General features: G+C 24.2%; 1 protein-coding gene across 1 annotated transcript; it reads right to left on the reverse strand.

Moving 5' to 3' along the window:
• Positions 1 to 9,007: 9,007 nt before the first annotated feature.
• LOC145829114 (cyclin-dependent kinase 9-like) lies at positions 9,008 to 20,850 on the reverse strand. The gene is made up of 11 exons (XM_082936845.1): positions 20,786 to 20,850; positions 20,142 to 20,223; positions 18,651 to 18,757; positions 17,044 to 17,143; positions 15,763 to 15,893; positions 13,497 to 13,585; positions 13,051 to 13,136; positions 12,253 to 12,386; positions 10,814 to 10,907; positions 10,411 to 10,536; positions 9,008 to 9,124 (listed from the first exon to the last, which is right to left on the reverse strand). The coding sequence occupies exons 1-11, from the start codon at positions 20,848 to 20,850 to the stop codon at positions 9,008 to 9,010; spliced, it is 1,131 nt and encodes a 376-aa protein (XP_082792971.1).
• Between the last annotated feature and the right edge of the window lie 2,341 nt (positions 20,851 to 23,191).

Consider the following 23,191-nt stretch of genomic DNA (forward strand, 5'->3'; position numbering starts at 1 on the left):
AAAATGAAATTAAACGCTAAAAACGCTAAAGTAAATAAGTCGACTTCTCGACTAAAACCGGCCGGATTAGCGAGGAACCGGATTAGCGAGGACCGGATTAGCGAGGAAGCACTGTACTTATTTAAAATTAGTACTTAAGTATACTATAAGTTTTTTTAACCTCACTTTTTAAACTGTTATCTAAAACACGATAACTAAAACTTCTTTTAAACAGTAATGCTCTAAAAAATTTATTTGTCATTGAACTTAATTTTTTATACTTTTTTCTCCTTAACATATATTTAAATAACATGCTTCATTGATAGTCTTTAAAAAGATTATAAATCTGTAGCTCAAAGTTTTATCATGGCTGAGTTGCTTTAATCTTATTTATTGTTGTCACCTACTTTTATTAGCATTTAAATTTTTAAGCTACTGAAAAACAAAAACTATACTATCAAGTAAATTTTTTCAGCATATATAAAATACTTAAACTTGTTAGCGAAGCATAAAGTCATGTCTTCAGCCAGTTCTGAAAAAAGTCCCCAAACTGATACAGTTAACAGATCGGCCAATGCAGAAACTGTTGAAACTACTTCAGTTGAAAAATCAGTTTTTCAATATAATAAGGTTTCACTTGGTGCAGTTGTTGCTGATGCAGACAAAAATTCTCTACAACCTGATGAAGAGCATCAAAGTAAAAAGGTGCATTTGGCTCAGCAGAATAATAACAAAAAATTAAACAAAAATGCTATCAATTCTGCAGACTCAACTTCACAAAATCAAGCATCAAAGCTCTCTACTCCAGGAAACACTGACAAAATCGAAGCTGTCAGTGGAGAGAGCAAAGACACGCCGGTAGATCTGTTCAATACTCCAAAGATGGCTCGAACCACTAATTCATCAACAAGGAAATCAGCCATCAGGAAGCGAAAGTATGACAGGAATTCTCTTGACGACGTAAAAAAGAGGCTTAACTTTGATGAAGCAAGTGAAGAAAATGATGATGAAATCAATAAAGATGAACAAGCTGATGCAACCAAAACTCCTAAAAAGCATCAGGTTACTCCACCTTTCAAGCAACCTTCTGGTAGGAAAAGAAAGCTTGAGAGAAAGTCGCTTGAGGGTGTTGATGACGTAATTAAAAATATGAAGCATGAAGGTGATGAGGAGTAGAAAAATTACTATTTTGTACAAGCAGGACTAATTGTTGAAGGTTAACTGATTGTAAATAAAGTTTTAATAGTTTATAAAGCTCAGATTATATGTTATATATTTTTAAACACATCATTTCTTAAATAATTTCAGATAATTTAAATAATGAACTACTAAACCTTCAACAGTTTTTGCACTTCCATTAGTGTTATTTAAATTTCCAACATATGGTACAGCTAAAAATAAATAACTAGCTTTTTAAACGTACTTTCTTAGAACAGTTTATTCTAGTCTTAAAACAACAAATTCTAAACATTTTGTTGTTTTAAAAATTTTACTCTATATTTTTAATTTTTTAGAGAACTTTAAAGCATATTACAGTAAAGAAATAAAGTTAGCTAATTACGAATTTTTGTTTTTTTATAACTGATTTAAAATTATAAAATATTAACAATTTTTAGTTTAAACTAGACAAAAGTATGAATTTATTCTTTCGAGAATTTATTTTACAAACTAAGTTTCTGTCAAAGACCTCGTCAGTGCTTAAATAAATCAAAAAATATATGTGACAGTCATGGAAAATAACTTTTAAACAATTAAATTAAATTAAAAACTAATTTTTGCTCAAAGTAAAACTTTAGTTAAGTTTTAAAATCAATATAACAACAATAATATTAATTAAGGCTGTATGTAGCTTTAATTTTTCATCTACTTATTTTTCAAAGAAAACATTGCTTAGCAAAAATGTAGTTAATAAAGTGAGCTAAAAATTGAGGTGCATTTTAAGGTAGCTTATTTTAATTACGACGTAACTATTGAAAATTTTAACAATCTTGTGCTTGTAATAAATATCAAAGTTTGAAATTCCGCCCAAAAGCTTTATACAAAAACGTATAGTTAAAACAAACTTTACCTAAAAACAAAACAAGTTAAATTAAAATTAAAGAATGAATTTGAGGCAAATTTCAAATTTTTTAGTTAAGATTCAATAAATTAGAACAATGTAAACAAAATTAAATTATGTAATTTCATAGATTATGTACAAATTCTGAACATACTTAAGTTTAAGAGTGTTAGATTAAATAAGTTTGAGGAAGTAAACTTCTTTATAATAAAATAGTAAAATTTATTTCAATTTAACTTTATTTAGAAATTTACATTTTATAATAGTTATTAGAAAAGTATTAGCAAATCGCAAGCGATTCATCTGATTTGTATAAAATATTACAATTTAATTCCAACATATACAAAACCGAACTATTTGTTATATCTTTGTAGCATTTTTCCTTTTTGAGTATCTGAATTATGAATGCTTGTCATTCATATTCTGTAGTATTTTTCTAAGTTTTCTTCAACCGTAATGATCAAAGTTGCGAAGCTACCTGAACTAACTTTAGTGATAATGTATTATGAACTCAAATAATTTATTTTTAAACAAAATAGTTAAAAAATAAAGAATTTAATTTAAAGGATGAAAAAGTTATACAACTGAATTATTTCCAAAGGCTCTTGGACTTAAATTTATTTTTTATACTCTATTTGTGTACTCTTAAAGCTAGTGACTAAACATTTAAGTTATTGAGAACCTCTAATTAGTGATAACGATTTAGGTGCTATGCTGATTAAAACAATAAATTTTTGAATAACTTTCATCTTTTTTACCTTTGTTGTACTAGTTTGATAAAGATTAATATTTAGTGAACTTGACAATTTTTGCTGTGAGATTATGAATTTTAAAGATCTCAAAATGTTTGTAGGCTATTTTATGTGTAAGGCTTAAAATTTTTTACACAAAAAAAAATGTTTAGTAACTCAACTATGAACTGTTTTCAACATTTCTTTACACAGTTTTTTTATAATTTATTTGACTAGTTTGTATGTATTATATTAATTTTTTCTTTAAGCTAACACACAATTAGTGTAAATCTGCATGTAACATAACCTTTGTACTTACTACCTTCATAACATTTATAATATATTATAATACTATGATTTAGCTTGCTGATGTTCAAAAAAAAATTATAACAGTGATAGGCAATACTTTGCGGGTAGGGAAACTATTAGAAGAAATCTTTCGCATATTAAATTGTTAAAAAAAGCTACAGGTCACTTAATTTTGTATATTTTAACACAAAACTTGTAGAAACTCATTAAAAGCAAGTTTGTAACGGATAAACAGTAAAATAAGTGCCAGTGTGTAATAAAAATTAAACGTTAAGTACATATCTAAGTGTTTTCATTATCTAAAGCTCAAAATTAATAAAAGCACACGAGATACTTTAACGAAAAAAAACTTTGCCACATGAAAAGTTTTTGTAAAAGTCATACGTCGCCCAACCGGAATTTATAATCTAACTTTAGTAAAGATGTTTAAAACAAATAGGCTTAGCAATAAAAACAAGAAACTGCTGTTTTATCCAAGTTTACACTCATATACTAGTTAATTGGTATGTATAAAATTAATAGGCTAAATAAATTTGCGGATAAAACTAAAATAATTGTGCTGACTAGGTAAAAATAAAAGCGGTTAAAAACAACTTAAAGCGTTTAATGCAAAAATAAAATGTTAAATTTAGTTGTAAACTTTTATAATTGAGTTCTCTTAATATTTGATCTTAAAATTTAACACTATTTTTTACTAAAACTATAATTATTTTTTGGATTTCTATTGTATATCTAACCACATCATTCTAAAAACATCTCTTGAAAGTTCGTTCAATATTTCAGTTTAAGTTTTATTTTTAGTTTTAATACTAAACTAAATTACATATATTTTAATTATTTTATGTAATTAACATCAAATGGTTCAATTATCTTTACATTACTGATAAAAACATATAGCAGTTTAATTACTAATGACATTAAAAAAAGTATTCAATAATTAACATATAAACTAAATATAGTTAAATATCAGTGTTTTAATACATACTAATATTGATATTTACATCTGAAATTGTACATCTAAACAAAATATAAACTTGTTATTTGCTTTTATTAATTTACACTTTAACATGTTATCCTAGCTTAAGCTTGTTTTTAAAAATGTTCTTAGCCGCTTTAGTAAAACACTTTGTACTTTTATGATTTCTTCACAAAACATTGACCGAATTCAGTTTATGTTGAAAAAAATCAAAGTAAGTAGTTGGTTTCATTTTAAATAGTGTTTGAAAAATTTATTAAACATTTTAAATCGTTTCAAAACTAGAAAATAAATCAAAACTTATATTATGTACCTTTGTCTTAAGATATAAGAAGAGTGTCCTGTATAGTTTTAGTGTTAACCAAATAATATGAAAATAAAGCTTTTTTTAAATTATTATAAAAGAATATTGATTATAGCTAACATTTGGTAAACTATTGTGTTGCATACTTGACTTTGACTCTTGTTTTAAAAACTTAATTTGCGCAAAACAACCACAGTTGATTTAGTTTTCAGTTATCAACAGTGCTAGTTTAAACTTATCAATTTTTATGTTTGCTTTAAAAGTTTTAAGTAGTGTTTATAAATTATTTAATCTTCTAAAGCTAATGACATAACCAATTTATATCGCAAGAAAAAGCCATATTAAGATAATATGGTATAAATATGAACTAACCAAAGTACATAATAAGAGAACATATTTTGATATTACCAAAAGACTTTTTCTGGCAGATTGTATAATATATACCAGAATGTACAAGTTCATAATTTAAAAAAAATGTAGAGATGGTATAATGCACTGTATATAAATTAATTCAATTTATTTTATTTATTCAAACATATGCTTTAATGTTTGATACGTCAAACATTAAATTAAGTTATCTTTTAATTTATGACGAAAACTTGTTATTTTTATTAATGACTCGATAACCGAAACGTTTTTCTTACTCCAAATCCAAGCTTTTGAAAATTTTTGGTCGTAAAAAAAAATATAAGACTTTTGATATAATGTCAACTGGTTCTTTAAAAAGATTGAAAGTTTAATTTCTAACACAGTCAAGAGAAAATACATTAAGTTTATTATTACTTAAAACAACTTTGTGGTAAAACAAAATGTTACAAAGTTAAAATTTTAAAATTAACATACAAACATTAGCTAAAAATATAAGTTGATGTCAAAGTTAAAAGCTATAACAAAACTCATACATACACATATTTTATCAAAAATTAGATATTACTTTAACAAAACAAAAACTTATTTGAAACTTATAGTATACCTTAAACTTATTGTAAGATGTGTTCTGTTTTACATCAGTCTAAAATACCCCAAGCATGCATTCAAGTCAGTGTAGAAAGAAAAATTACTTTTTATTCATTTTTTTATAGAAAGTTTTTACTTTTTTGAAATTGATACTTAACTAATAACTTAAGATGTAAATAGTTCTTGTTCCTATTGTATTTTAGACAGCCTTTCTTAAGTGTTCTAGCAATGCTATTAATATGTTCGGTACTTCAAAAATTTTTAACTTGTTTAATTTCAACAATTTAATAATGCTTTGCTCAACATAAAAAGATATATTCCAAACTATAGCTTTTATAAAGTTCTTTGCGTTTTTACTTGATAAGGAAAAAGCACAATTTAGTTTTATTTTCTAGATTTATTATTATTTTTTAATTTTCAGTTTAAGTTACATTAGAAAAGGACTTTTAATTCTCCTAATAATTCAATATTACCTATAAGATAAATGGAAAACTACTAACGTTTGGTTATAGAATTCATTTAAATATTAACTTGTTCTAAACAACTGAAAATTATTTATTTGCAAAAAATATACAAACACACACTATGCTAAATAAATAACCTACAATGTTGGTATAAAAACAATAATGAATTACAACTTTTCTAAAACACATTATTTTTTTAAATCTTCTAAGGCTATGACATCATTTAGCACTGAGAACGCATACTGTTCTCATTCATCAACTTTTCCCCGGTTTATAAATTTTAAGCTGGTTTATATCAGCTCCAAATTAAAACTTCAAAACTCAAGTTGCATTTTCTGTTCCTTAAGAAATTTCTTATTTTTGCTTTTATTTGATAAAACATTTCTTTTTTTAAACAACCGCTCCGTCATTACAAACTTCAAAAGTATTAAATTTTTTACAATTTTTTGTTGAAAAATGTTGTGTACACAAGTTGCGCTATAAAATTGCAAAAAATATTCTTGGATAAATACTCAGCAAAATCAGTTCACTTTTTTTTTAAATGAAAACCTAATCTAGTATATAAATGATAAATTTTTTATATAGTATTGCACTTGTATTGTTTAATTTCAAACTTTATATAGTTTAAATAAGACCAGCACGAATCTGTTTAAATATATAAATTATGCCAGTTATCTCCAATCCTATATAAAGATAATAAGGAAAGGCTTTAAATATTCAACTTACACTTTAAGCTTGTATATAATTTGCCTGATTATTTTTATGTTAAAAAGTTATGTACTTAATTTTAGTAAGTTTCAAAAATAGAAATAATTTTTTTTTTCAAAATATATTGAAGTTTTTTTGTAAGATATAGAAAAAAACTATATATATTTATTCTTTTTGACTGTAGAAAGGTTTTTTTGTTGTAAGTCTTTTCAATTTTTAAAAAAACTTTTGGACTCATAGAAACTAGCTAAATTAAAGTTATACAGTTATAACTGTTTAGTAATTAACAGGATTCAAAAATGTCTATATAATCAGTTTACAAACAAAACTATCAAACTTTAACTGCTGAAACCAGGTCTTAAAGGTAAAAACTAATTATACTTTAGTATTAGTACTTTTTGAGCAATATTTAATTCAAGACTTCTAAAAATAACAAAACTTCTATCGAGATTTAATACAAGGTGATTAAAACAAACTTATAGATCTAAGACATATCTTTTAATTTTAAGTTTGTTTAAAAGTAAAATTTAACTTAGCATTCAGCTTTTATGTACTAACTAAAATTTAAAAAATAAAAATAATGAACACTATAAAATAAAATAACAAGATACTTTTAACTTAGTTTTAATTTAGTTGTTTCTAATAAAAGTACAGAGTAGAGAACTTTAAGTTTATATAAAAAGTAAAACTTTTTTATTGAGATTTTTATTTACCAAAAAATTAAAATTTGTATATTTGGTGATGTTGTTGAACTAAATAATATAGTATAGTATTAAATATATAATAAAAAAAAAAGTGGCAGCATTTAATATTTATTTAGCATGAAAATAAACAAATCACAACTAGTAAATAATCACAAAGTTGAGGAAATTCCTATACATATTTACATGGAAAAAAGTATTCTCAATTATCTACTAATCAAAATACTTAGTTAGCTGTGTTTAAAAATATGAAGCCGTTATTCTTTATAAATCAGAACTGATGAAAAAAAAGGAAGCATTAAATAAAACAGTAAATAAATTTATTTGTTTTTTAAATTATGCTATTATTAGTTCATTTCTTATAAAGCTGCTAAATTTTAAAAATGCATTTAATTAAGCACAAGAAAACAAAAATCCAAAACAAAAGTTAGTTGGGGTAGTTTAAAAAAATTAACATAAATTACTATGTGATAAAAAAAGGTAACTCAACATTAAACTATAAAAGTTGAACTAACTGTAGTATAAGAAACAATAGAATTTATTTTAAATTTATTGTTATTACAACAGTATCTCAGATTACTTTTGTATTCAAAAGCAAGAAATTTAATATAACAAACTTATTAGGCTTTGTTTGCTACATTTGGAACTGTTCATTAAATGAGTTCAAATAACATTTAATGATAATATGAGAAAATTTCAACATTTTCGATAATAGCAAAAAGTAGCTGAAGAAATAGTAAGTTTTTAAGTATTATGAATTTAAAAAAAATTAAAGAAGCTAGTAACTTATTTCTTAGTTAGTTTTTAGATCATGCTTATTTATAAGCGAAAAACTATTAATTTAAAAAATATTATTTTCCTGTACTAATAAAAACTCGCTATGTTTCACAATAGAATGAACCTAAATTAATACTTATATCAAGTAGTTATTAAAACTAAATTTTTAAAATTTGTTTTGCATAATCATTTGCCTTGAAGCTCAAAAAAAGGAAAAAAAAAAACAAAAATACAAATAAAATTAAGCAAATTAAAAAAATTAAAAATAAACGAAGTTTCACAATTGTTTATTAATAAAATAGTAGGAAATAATGTTATAAGAAAATAAGATCGATTCATCCTAAGAAAACAATAAGGTTTGCAAATATTATATAAGTTACACAAAGGACTTCAAACTTTTCACCTTACAAATTCACATATTTTTATGAATGTTTATAAATGTTAAAAAAACAGCACTTTATCAAACCTAACTTAATGCATAGTCATAAGAGCAGTTATAAATAAAATTACTAATTAATCTTTACTCAACTTAAGTACTAATAACTTAATTTTCATTAAAAAGACCTCAATATAATTTTTTTCAATAATCTTAGTAATTTATTACTGTATATACTATATAAATCAAAATAATTTGCCTAAAAAGTACCGCACAATTTTTTTTTAATTTATAACATGTAAGGGACTATAAATTAAATCTTATAATTATCTTTTTCTAAATATATTTTTCAATGAAAAAATTCTTTTAAGACTTGCTATCACTTAAAGTACACTAAAGTCAGTTTAAGCCCCAACATCGTATATAGAAAAAAATCAGAATATTAACAAAATAAAATGTGAATCTAGCAAATTCACAAGATAAAAGATACCTAGTATTTGTACGATGAATAATACGATAGATACTTTTTTAAAAACTAATACTAGTCAAACAGAAGGAAAATGCCATCGAAAACGTAAAGACAACAACTTTAAAAAATAACTGCACTCAAATTTATACTTCTAGACAATCACAAGTTAAACATTCAGGAACTATTTCATCATATTTCTACCAAGTTCTCTCTTCATACTGCTTTGAAGAATTTTCTTTTTTCTGTTTATAATTATTTATCTGGTGATAATTGTAAGGATGGTGTCTGTTGTTGTGTTGGTGTTGTTTTGCCGCCTGTGAATAATTTACAATAAAAGTATATAGAAATAATAAAAGTATAATAATTGATATCCTAATTATTTTCAAGTAATACTTGAAACATTTTATTGTTGTACTGATAATTTATATTGTTGCGCAGAGTGGAAAATTGTATAACAACCAAATAATCAATAAAGATTATTAACAAACAGTGTGAGTCAAAAATTATTTTGTTTCGGGCATTTTTCTATGGTTTATAAAGGAGATTCCCGTGTTGCAGCGTGAAAAAGTAAATATAACGCGTATTTGAAAAAGGTAAAAATGAACGTCAAGTTTTTGACTTAATGCCACGCGTGAGTCATAAGTTTATTTTAGTTTTTTTCAGATTATTTTTAAAACTTTATTTTGATTGACAGGTTAAAATATAACGAAAAATTAAGTCATAACAGCTGCTTGTGAACACATACAATTAAAATACTAATCTAATATAAATATATTAAATTTTTTTATTATTCTTATTATAGGTCAGATAAAAAACAAATAAACTTTAACTTTATAACAAAAAAATAGTCAATTAAATTATTTTTAGGTAATTTATTTTGTTATATTTTTAAATATAAAATTTTGACTAAAGAATTTTTGAACCAAAAATTCTGGGTTTTACACCATTTTTTTCAGGTTTAAAAACAATGTTTTAAACTTTGGAAGAAAAAAAAAACAAGTGCTATTACTGTTAAAAGAACTAAAACTCAGTGTGTACAACTAAATTCATATATATGTTAATATTTACCAACTTTCTCCTGCATTTTTTGGTGATTTCGGTCCATTAATTGCCTGTCGCTAAAAGAAACAAAACATAAAACATCATTAAACAGATAATTTTTTTTCTGGTGATTTTGTGACAGAGATTTGAATTTGTTAATAAATATCTTATTTAATTTAATTTATTATTGATACTAAACAACAAAATACCGCTTCTTCGTAGAATTTTTTTTCAAGTTTCTCTCGCTCCTTCAAGTAGAAACAAAACAATATTAAACTACTGAATGTTTTTGATTATTTTGTGGAAGATATTTGAAGTTGAAACGAAACAATCAATATTAAACTACTGAGTGTTTCCGATTATTTTGTGGCAGATATTTGAAGTTGAAACAAACTATTTATTACAACAAAACATTTAATCAGATATGGTTTTGGTGATTTCACTGGAGAACTTAAGTTCTTAATGAAACTTTTTTTTTATTACTATCAAACAAATACATTTGCTTCTGATGATTTTGTTGCTGTTATAAGATATAAAACATATTAAATCATTCAATTACCTTTTGTAAACGCTTGGTAAACTCGAAGTTGTTCTCCTTCAAATTTTCCAAACATTTCAGCGAATCAGAAGGTAGAGGGTCTTTCCAGAAAAAATCGTGGTTCAAAGCCTCGTCGGCGTCAATTCTCTGTTGAGTTTTGTATAAGTTGTTTATTTTATCAATTTTATATATGTTACAGTATTCACTGAAATATTTTAAATGCAAGAAACATGTTTTTGTAAAAATCAGTAATAAAACAAGTTCACTTAATTAATATGCCAAGCAATAAAGGTACCTACCAAACATAAAACAAGAAGCTATGTGAATTTTGATTAACAAACTTAAGCAAGAGCTTAATTTTTCATATTAATATATTCTAATTAAAACTACTAGTAATTTTTTCATAAATATAAAGTTTGTTAACCTTTTTAGGATTTAAACACAACAATTTGTCGATCAAATCAAATCCGTCCCTATTTCTTATTTTATACATCAGTCTATCTTTCAATACTCTTTTCCTGTTTAAAGTAAATAAATGTTATTAAAAAATAAAGAAAACTATGTGTGAGAAAAACTGATTACGTCACACTAGTAAAGAAAGTACCAGGTTTATTTTCTACAAATAAGTGTAGTTAGATAAAAACATATGAGTTGGTATTTATAAGATATTTTGTTTTATTTCAAAGTTGGAACATAGCTTTGTGTACTTAATAAGCAAATTAGAGCAAAGTATTTTTGTTGAAAATAGACCCTGAAGAAGGTTTCATGCACAAATCACTTAAACACATTCTAATTATTGCCTGTTTTGTTTAGTATATAAAGGTGCAAATACCTATTGAAAGCAAAAAAAATACTAGCAAAAACTTATTTTGTAACATTTATTTAGACCTTTTTAGTCGTCTTTTCTTGTTTAAGCTAAGTAAAAATACATGCATCTATCTGCTCACAGCTTTTGTTAAAAGTAAACAACATTTATGGTTTTTTTTTTCATTGAGACTCAACATTTTAATTAATCAAATTTCTCAACAACAAAACTTCTCAACAAAATTTACCTACTAATAGTTGTTAAAATGTTGTAATGAAATAAACAATTAATTTTATAATTTAAAAGCGTATGAATATATATAGAACTATTTGTAACAATAAAAACGTTTGATAAGCTTTCTCAAAATAATTTTCTCAGTTTCTTAAAACAACATTGTTTATTCGAGAGAGTTAATTTTTTTTCAATGAATACGTAAAAAAAAGAAGTTTTCTTTGCTTTTGATATAAATAAAAGTAAACAATGTTTTGAAAGTTATGAGCATTCGGCACATTAATTTGTAAGTAATTGGTAAGCTAAAGTTGAGCTTTAAACAATTATATTTAAGTACTAATGCTCTCTACTTAAGTTCATAGATACTTATTAGTATTTTATAATCATTTGTATTTAACTGTAGTTTTAGTTTAGTGTGATGCAGTTAAAATATATCTTTTTATTTTTTAGTTCATTTTTTAGTTAGATAAGTTTTGTTTCGCTTGTTGTATTAATCTTCTATAACTTATTATTCCCTATAACCCTTTAGAACCTCTATATTGAGATAAAGTATTATATTACCTGTTATGTTGTTTTTTATTATCTACAATTTTATCTTAATGATGTTGCAATCTTTCAACTCCAAACAATAAAAAAATTTAAAACAACCTACTTTTCTATTTCTAAAAATATAGTCTAGATAATGATGTAGCTTTTCAGAAAAAAGAATACGTTTTTATCATTAAAAAAGATAACCTGTTATTTAGTTTTTTATCATTCACAATATAATGTTGATAATATTGTGATTTTTCAACACCAAATAAATCTACTTATTTTTTATATATAACCTGTTATGTTGTTTTTTATCATTCACAATATAATGTTGGTAATGTTGTAATTTGTCAACTCCAGGCCAAACATCTGGGGTAATTGATCCGCACAACTTTGTTATCAAATCAAGTTGGTTCTTTTCCACATTTCCCTGAGGAAGTAATAATTATATTTAGTAGTAATTAAAATAGTAATAGATATATAAACATATAACTGTTATAGATTTAGTATTTAGTATAACCTCAAATTAGTAATTTAGGTTACTATTAATTATAAATTTTGTCAATTTGGCAGGGTTTCCACTTGTATTAAGATATTTTATCCAGGATACATGAACTTTTTCCGTGTTTTAAAAATTATAGGTTTCGATAGTTTTAGTTTAAAGTTAAGTTTAAGGTAAAAACTTTGTTAAATAGTAAAACGACATTAAAAAGATACCATAAAGCTCCATTAGATGTGATTTTTAATAAAAAAACTTGGGATGACAAAAATTATTTAATTATATGACAGAATTTTTGTGTCAAATCGAAATTTCACTGCTTAACAAGTAAAAGTTGTTAAAAATTCCAGGTTTTTAAGTGAATTTTGTTCACAATTCAAGTTCTTTTTAACCTCTTAAGTTCCAGGTTTTTCCAAGATTCCAGGTTTTTTTGCAACCCTGATATTACTTTTAACGTAACTAGAAAAAACTATACAAACACTTTTAATTTTTAACAATGTAATTAAAATTAAAATAATAATAAACTAACCAAACCTGCATTAAGGCATTAAAAACACTAATTACTTTTTACCTATAAAATTGACTAAATACAAACCTGCATCAAAGGTACTCTAGTCCACAATTCACTCATAATACATCCGGCACCCCAAAGATCAATTGGTGGTCCGTAGTCTCTTTCGCCTTTTATAATTAAGGTAAATAAAAAAAAACAGTGTAATAATAAGAACAGTAATTTTTATTACTTCTAAACTATTTATGTTCATTCCTAAATTATAATTACAATTAATATAATTTCTAGACAAAAAACAAGTAATTTTTTTAACCTTAAAACAGTAATTAAGATGTAACAAAAATACTAACAATTTTAAAAGAAAGTGTATAATTACTCACCAAGTAAGAGTTGAGGTATATATGACATAAACACAAACAAGATAACTTTCTTAAATAAAAGCATTTTACCTATCTTAATCAAACATCAGATATAAAATATAAATGCAATGCGACAATTGTCTTCATATTAAAACTAATAAAAATTCTCACCAAGTAATAATTCAGGGGGTCTGTACCATAAAGTGACCACTCTGTTTGTATATTTGTTCGATTCTCCTTCCTTGCGAACTGTGAACGCTCTGAAAGAAAAATTATTTATATGCATTGCAAATTTTCTTGTTTACTTTACTTATTTTTTTTTTTTTTTTAATTGTGTATTATGCTGTTATAAGTTATATAAATATTAATAGTTATTATACACAAATGTCTAAATGGTAATCTTAGCTCTTTTAAACTAAAGATTGTGAAAATTAAATTATAGAACACTTCATCATTTCAGAAAAAAACAATTGATTGATTAATCATTATCAGTTTGTAAGTTTAATTTGCAAATTCTGCTAAATAGTCGTAATTACAACACTTACTTAATATTAACAACTTAAGTTTTGCTGGTTATATGTGTTAGTTTTAGTGAAAAATATTTGTTCTAGTTGTTTTATGTGCATTACATAGCTGTTAGTAAACTTATATTATTTTTTTATATCAGAAGAAGTGAACTAGTAATAGTTTTATACATTTTAGGTACTGAGATTGGAGTAACACTATTAAACAAACTAAATTTTAATATCTTGGTTAATAACTTAGCGACAAAATTGAATTAAACTGATTATAAAACGTTTTTTTAAGTCTAAATAACTAGTTAAAGGTGAATCCATAACTGTATTTATTTTTATCTCTGTTCATATTAAATATTTTATTCACTTTAAAATTTTAACAGAAGGCCATAGCTATGAAAAATATAACTTTTTTTTGTCAATTCGTACTGATTTTTATTAATTAAAACTACTACAAAAACTTTTTAAGTCATCTGCTCGAAATTTATCACTTTTGTGGATATTTTAGTTACTTTTACAAACAATAAAAATCTAAAATAAAACAACTTAAAATTTTTTTTTTTTACAGAATTTTTTCAACTCATTACTTATTAATCATTAAAACTGTTATAAAACAAAAATAACAAATATATATTTTTTGTAATTATTGACAATGTTTTTACTTTTTGCTTTTTCGATGTTAGAGGTTTTTTGAATATTTTCATGTTTTCTTTTTCACAGATTTGTAAAATTTTCACAAAAAGTTAAAGAAATATCCAAAAAGCACTTTATTTAATTCAATTGATATTAAACATGTCTGATTGTAATAAACGTACATAGATCTTTTAAATAATTGTTTTTTAACTTTTTTTATTAGTTTCCATTTTTTCTATAGCTTTAAATGTTTAAAAATTTATTAAAAAAAATTCAAGTATTGGATTAGGGTTAAAAATTAATTATATCTTGATTTTTTAAAGATATTATTACAACTTTTAATATAAAACAATTAGCTGTTAACAATTTTCATGTAAAAGATAACAATAAACATTTAGCTAGTTGTTTTCAAGTTAAATAACTAGTCTGAGTCAGATTCGTTTATTAAAAAAAAAAAATTAAATGTAACAAGAACAAAATTCGAAAAAATAACAGTTTAAAAAACTTCAACACTTACAATATTACAATAATAACAGAAAAATCTAACAGAAATCAACCACAGATTTAGGAAACACATCAGAAATTTCCTGAGCTTTGCAAAAAACTTAAAAAATGGCTGAGATGTTACTTAAAATTCAGACTAGCCTGAATTAGCCAGTCTTTAAGGCTAATTGATTAATCATATAACAATTTTTGAAAAGAATTAGTTTTTAGTAATGCTATCAAGATGATAAAATAAGTTTTTTTGGGGTTTAATTAGATCGTTGAATCAAAAATAAAAAACTCATCTGATGCTAACAACTTAAGTTTATTTTTAGTTTAATCATAATTATTTTTATAGCTATACCCTCCTAAAAGATTAGACTTTATTAACTCTAAAGTTAGGCTGATAAGTATAAATATTAACCTAGCCAACCAAACCTACAATTTGAAAATCAATTTAAATTTATTTTCGTAGCTATAACCTTCTAGAAATATGCGTAGAGGTATTAATAGTTTAAAATTAAACAAGCTACTTTGTAATATTCTAACAAAACAAAATCGACTAATAATAACCTAGCTAATCCAAAACTAGTAAGTTTTATTGAGCCATGTTTTGTAAAAATCATCTTACTTGTAAATAAATAACTAATTATAACCTAGCAAGGCCGAAATCATTATATTGTAGTGACCAATAACTTTTTTTTTTACTTTTTTCTAACCTAGCTTAAAAAAATCAGCGAGACTTAGTATTCCGTCTTTTGTAATGACCAATAACTCATTTTTTATGTTATTAATTTTTTCCTAACCTAGATAGTCCAAAATCAGCAAGTTTAAGTGTTCCGTCTTTTGTAATGAGAACATTGGCTGCTTTCATATCTCGATGTATAATATTATTGCGATGCATGTAAAACAATCCTTCAAATAGTTGGTACATTATCTGTTTAAATATCAAAAACTATATGTTTATATCATTCTTTTACCTATAATTGTTATAATGCAAGTAAAAAACTCCTTCTAGTAAGTAGTACATTATTTGTTTATGTAAATTATTTAAGAAGTTCATCTGTATTTAACATTATTCAAATTATTTATCAACAAGCACGTAGAATAGAATAATCCTTCTAATAGTTGGTACATTACTTGTTTATGTATAAAATAAGGGTTATGTTTATGATTATTGTACATTTATCTATCAACATTAGAATACTATTATTTTATGTCATTAATCTATTATTTTAGAATAACTAGAATAAAAACTTTGTTACATTATTCATTTTACATATACAAATATATGATAGTAGATATTATAATTTATTTTTAAAATACTTTTCTAGAGTTCCTTATTAAACTAAATAGTTACAACTAAAGTTTTGTAGTGCCAGTAATTAGTGTGTCTACACAAGATGTTTAACTAAAATTGATGTGAATTCCTAAATTATTAGCAAACTTGAAATAATTTTAAAAATAAAGTTTTAAACTACTTTATTTTTACTTATTTCTGTTGCTTTAAAAATAATTTTATAAATCCAAGCTTATCACTGTCATTTTACAAGCTACTAGGTTTATATCAGTTAAAATTATCTATACAATTTATAACAAATAGTTTAGAACGCCAAATAATGCATGCTTTTTCACATGGGGTGCAAAAGGTTTTTTGATTTTCTTCCAAGTTTATAAAAAACAGGTTTTTGGTTGATTTTTCTTATAAAGTTATCTTTAATTAAAAAAGTAATCTTAAATAGTATAGCAGCATAGAAAAGATACTGTAAAGTTACTTAAAAGGTATTTTTTACTAAAAGAAAGTTTTAAGTGACACAAAATTTTTAATGTTTATGATGAATTCTTTTGACTTTGTGGAAATTTCGTTACTTAACATGTAAAAATAGTTTAAAAATCTAGGGTTTCCACGTATTTATTGACTTTTGTTTAAAATTCATTTTTTTCAGTTATTTTCAATGTTTTTAGGTTCTTAGTTTTTTTAGGTATTTTTGCTTTAATTGTCGAATTTCATGATTTTCTGCAACTCTACATACATAATTTAACAAATCTGTTTATATTACCAAGTGAAAACTTGTAAATATACTAACCTTTTTAATTTCTCCGAGTGAAAACGTTATGTTTTTATTGCAGAGAAGACCTGCCAAATCGTGTTGACAAAATTCCAACACCAAAAAAACGCTTCCGAATCTGAAGGAAAAACGTATTGTTGATGATAAAAATACAACAGTATAAGTAGTTTGTCACTAAATTTATTTTGTGTATTAGTAAACTCAAAACGTTTTTATGACACACACTTATTTGTAGTCAGTAAAAACATGTATATATCTAACAAAACATGTAAACAAATATTTTTGGCAAATTTCTTCTAGGATTTTTAAATTTCACGTCTTTGGGTCTATTTTTAGTTTAAGGCAAAAAACTATGTTAAATGTATATCTTTAATGTTAAATGACATTAAATAGATATCTTAAAGCTTTATTAAATGTGTTTTTAATAAAAGAAAATCTGATTCTAATCCTTTTTTTATCCTTACGATCGATTATATGTGTCAAATTGAAATTTAACTACTTAAAATTTAAAAGTTGCTTATAATTTTAACTTTTTCCAGGTTTTAATGACTTTTGTTCGAATTTCCAGGTTGTAAGTTTAAAATTTTTTAATTTTATGTTTTTCTAGATTTCTTCTAGCAAAAACTATCAATCCCAGGTTTTTCTAGGATTCCATATTTTTTTTTCACTCTTTAATATTTATTGTGGCTTCTACTACCCACTACTACGTAAATACTACACTAAATTTCTTTTAATCGTAACTTTTTAGGTTTATACAAAAATAATTATTAACAAATTTCGCAGAATACAAATTTTTTATATATCTGACATATAGGTTAGCTGTCTTATTTGCACAAGGTTACTAAATTGCACGAGGGTACTAAATTACATGAGGAAACGAAACTGAACAAGTACACAAAATTTCACGAAGACGACTAATTTGCAAGAGGGCACAAAATTGGACGAAGATAAAATTGCACAAGTTTACTAAATTGCACAAGTTTACAAAATTGCACAAGAAGACAAAATTACACGAGTGCACAAAATTGGACGAAGATTGCTAAAGGGTACAAAATTGCACGAAAATAAAATTTTACGAAGGAAAATCACTTTTGCACGAAAGGAATTTTTATGAAGACACTTTAGTAAGAGCAGACAATTTTGCACAAAGAAATTTTTGCACGGGGTTTTTTTTTCTTAATTTTTGTACTAATTTTATTTTTTTTAGTTATTTTTATATTCTTTACTATCACTTTTAACCCTAACCCTCGGTCGGTAATTTATATATATTTTTTTTTTGGCTTTTATTTTTAAATCTACATTTTTATTTATTATTTATAATATCACTGTAACCCCTAAGCCTTACTCTCGGTTGGTAGCTTTTTTACTATTTTTTCTAAAAAATTTCTTTTTTTTTTTTTTTGTCGTTATTTTTTTGTTTTTTTACTCTTGTGCAAAATTGACCATTTGTGCAAAATCGTCTTCTTGCAATTTTTTCCCTCGTGCAATTTAGTAACCTTGTGCAATTTAAACCCGTTCCCCTGACATGTTATTCTATGTTAGTAGGTGCAGGTCAAAATGTAATCAATTTTACATTTACAAATGTTATCAATTTATTGAAAGTCAACAAAAATAAATAAACATACTTGTTTAGGGTTGTAGGTTTAGATCTGACAACTTCAATCAAATCCACCACATTCTTATGATGGAGAGCTTGCAAGATTTTTATCTCTCTCAGAGCAGTAATTGGAAACTATTGTGAAAAAAATCCTTAAATTATGTTTTCCGTATATATTCATATAAAAAACATAAAAAGTTTCTTATTCTTAGATAAAGATAGACAATTGCATGACTTTTATCTCTCTCAGAACAGTGATTGGGAACTGATAAACAAATAGAAGAGTATACAAAATTATATTTTCTGATAATTTAAACTTTAAGGTTTACTTATATTTAAAAGGAAATACACTCTTGCAAGATTTTAATCGTTCTCAACGGAATTATGGGAACAGTCATTTTGATAAAATAAAAATAAAATACTAATCTTAGTTGTGTGAATACTAGTTTAAATTCATCACAACACTCATTTACTTTTCATTATTAGTAGTTAAAAATTATAATAAACTAATTTAAAATAAAAAATAAAGTGTTCATAGCAAGTAACAATAATTAAAAAGTTTAAAAATGTTGTGGTTAGTTATAACTATAAAACGTTTTTAAACAGGGTCGCTCAATGTTTTTTAGAATTTTCTTCAGGGTTTTCTGAGCTTCTTCCAGGTTTTTGAAAGTAATTGTTTTTGGTAATGTTTTTAGTTTAAAGTTAGGTAAAATTCTGTGTTAAGCAGTATAACAAAATTTTAAAGACGCTGTAAAGATACTTCAAATGTGTTTTGAAAAAAATAAAATTGATGATGATAAAAATTTATTATCTACATGATAGATTTTTCGTGTCAAATCAAAGTTTTAATAATTAATATAAAAAAATTGTTTAACGTTTCAGGTTTTGTAGAAATTTTGTTTAAAATTCCAGGTTTTTAAGTAACTTTTGTTTAAAATTTCAGCTATTTTAGTGATTTTGTTCAAAATTCAAGTTTTCTTTTCGAAATTTTTCAATTCCAGGTTTTAAGAGGTGATTTAGCCTAAATTGTTAAATTCCAGGTTTTTCCAGGATTACAAGTTTTTTTGGCACCCCTCTTATAATTAAACTAATACCCTTTAACGCAGTTATAAAAACTAATGATTTGATAAATTTATAAAAAATGCTTACATACTTTACTTACCATTTTAATAAAAAGTAAACTAACTAAAATAAAATAGTTTTGAATCACTAATAGCTTTTGTAACTTAAATTATTTCTTTTTAGAATAAAATTAACACCTTTATTTCAATACTGATGTAATTTGTAAGTGAGTTGAATAATCTAAGGTTAGAACACTGACTGCTGAATTATTATATCTCTTTGTTACTTTTAAATGTAATTTTCTAACGCAAACACTTATTAAAGAACTAAAATAGTAAATATAAAAATATTACAACAACACTAATTAAAATATAACAATTGAAAATATAGAACAACATAGAATAAAACCACTAATTATAATACTATTAAATACAGTAAATGAGTTTTAAACACAAACCCCTTCTTTTTCATTTTCCAAGACAACTTTTTTCAACGCTACAACATTTCTAGTTGCTTTGTCCCTTGCTTTGAACACTACTCTGTTTATTTAAAATAACAAACGTAATTTCTGTTAAGCACATTGTTATTATTTTTTGATATATACTTTCTTTGCCTTGAATTTTTTAATTCTATATATATGTATAGGGTTGCAAAAGGTTTTTTACAATAAATTATTCCAGATTTATCTAAGAACAATATTTTTAGTTTATTGTCAGTATATAATTATGTTTAAGTTAAAAAAATTTCTTGAAAAGAAGCTTCAAAGCTACTTTTAACGTGTTGAAAATAAAATTGTGATGTTTTTGTTTCATAATAGAATTTTGTACATAAAGAAATTTCTACACTTTACATTTAAAAATTATCTAAAGTTTCTTGTTTTTCCAGGCTTTTTTCAAAGTTTCTTAAGTCCAAGTTTCTTATGAAAGTTGGTTTGAATAAGTTTTCAAAATTATACTCTGCTCTCATTGAAATGATCATAAAATACCAAAAAATATGATGTTACTTTAAAACGGCAAACAAGAAAAGCAATTGCAATTTCTAGTATGATATACAACCAGTGTAAAGAAACGCCTGAAATTTGAAAAAAAAACTTAAACTAACCCAAAAGTGCCTTGTCCGATCTTCTCAATTTTTTCATAACAGTTCGCTGGTCTACATCCAAGCATTTTGTTTGTTTACTTTACAATGATAGCTGTAGATAATTATCAAGATATTAGGTTTGTCAGTTTTTATGAATTTGTTTGCTCGATTAAGTGATATTTAACTGTTTAATGAGGTATGTATGTAAGTATGAAAATATTAGATAATGGAACTTAAAAGTGTGTAAACTAATCAGGCACATAGCTAGTTATTGTGACTAATAAACTCAAAGCAGACATTTTATGCAGCCTGGCATCTTTTTATTGTATTAAAACAAAATATAACTAATATAATAATTATATAATAATTATATATGCCTATAAGCTCCTAAAGTGCCTAAAAGCTCCAGGGGTAGATTACAATTTATAAATATAACTGTGGTCATTATTTCAAAATTTAGATGCTGTACAACAAATTAAAAAAACATTATAATGTACTTTTGATATGTGGTTATGTGCAACAAGGAGTACATATTATCACTAGAAAGCTAAAATGTTTTAATAAAAAAATATCTGATGATAGTTTATATAAAAAATTATTAAATAAATATACTATTATTCAAATATATTTGCATTACATTACTATAAATAATAATAATACATAACATACATTTGTTAGTATTTAAGTATAAAATCAGACATTTATATTTATAAGATATATACCTCAATACACTATAAGCTATAGATATTGGTTAATAACATATAATGGTTATTGTATGTTAGACAACCATACTAATAAGCACAAAAAATCACCTTTAAATAATATAGTTATTAAATACATGATTACCAAATATTTTTTGCAAACTTTCCCCATGTTTTCAAAATTTCCTTCAGGTTTTTAAACGTAAACTTTTGGGTCGTTTTTTTATTTTAAAGTTAAGTGCAAGGTAAAAACCTGTGTTAAATAGTTTAGGAAAAAATTGAAAAGATACTCTAAGCTTCTTCAAATTTGTTTTTAAACAGAAAAATATTTGTTGATGACAAAAAAATTTATCCTTAGGATAGATTTTTGAGTTATATCAAAATTATACTACTTAACATGTTTAAATTGTTAAAATTTCCAGGTTGTCTAAGATTTTTTTTCAAATTCCAGAATTTTCCAGTTTTATTTTCAAAGTTTCTCAAATTCTATGTTTTTCCAGATTTTTAGCCTAAATTGTCAGATTCCAGTTTTTCCCAAATTTTCAGGTTTTTTGACAGCCTTGTAAATAATACTTGTGGCTAAACTTTATAAAACTAAGCATAATAATAATTGAATGTATTTTATATTAAAATACAGTTGCAAATACTAACAAACATACAAAAAACACCACTTTAAATGTGGTCAAAACTTTTACACGAAAATTTAATCTAACAGGAATATATTTTAAGAATATATAAATTAATATTATACTTTCTGACTACTTATGAGTAACAAAATAAAAGTAATAAATTAAAAATATCTTTACAATAGAAACAAGAAATACAAATGTCTTCATGTTAGCAGCAGCAAGGCTTGAAAGCTTGCACTGCCAAAACTCAATATACATAAGGCTATAGATTAAGATATATTTCATCAGATTTATTTTATCCTAACTTTAACTTTGTTCCACAAAATCAAGTACTTGGTGTAGATGTTACTTAAATAATAAACTTACAAGGTTACTTGAATGGTAAGAATATATATCACTTCTACAAAATAGACTAAAATTAAGTTTTATTTATACTAAATGTTGATATTAAAAGATCTTTTATGGTAACATTAAGGGTTATCTTTTGTATATTAACACTATAATTTTTAAATAAGAAGAAAAATAATGAAAACTGGTAAAAAACTTAAAGTATACTGTAACATAACTTTAAGGGTCATAGGAAGATCCTAATTTTTTTATAACTAAAGCTTGTTTTAATGAAAGCTTAAAGTAAGTGTATACTACTATTTTTAGAACAAAAAAAAAAACAATTGCCTCAACACAAAACGTTTTTATTTAATATTCCATTAAACCATATGATATTAAATTTTTTTATGACCAATTTTCATAGAGTTCTGACAAGTTTATTAGAAATATACCTTCTTCATTAAAAAAAATAACCTTCAAACTTTGTAATAAAAGAAATGTATTTTTAAATAATACTAACAGTTTGTAGAAATATATTTTTTTTAAACTTAATTTATGAAATTTTTTGTTTATTTTATTCATTCTTTTTCCTGCATATTGTTAAAAAATTTATTCTTACTACACTGAGCAAGTTTTAATACAATGAGCTAAAAAACAGAAAAAAACAGACCATTTAGCCTTTTTATTTGGGCTTCTTATAAAAACTATTTAAACTTTCTAAACTTGTTCAATTATATTACGTAAAGTTTTATTTTTCTTGTTTTTTAATA

The sequence above is a fragment of the Thalia democratica genome, chromosome 2 (assembly GCF_965202585.1).
Source record: "Thalia democratica chromosome 2, ktThaDemo2.hap1.1, whole genome shotgun sequence".
In the NCBI taxonomy this organism is placed as follows: Eukaryota; Metazoa; Chordata; class Thaliacea; order Salpida; family Salpidae; genus Thalia; species Thalia democratica.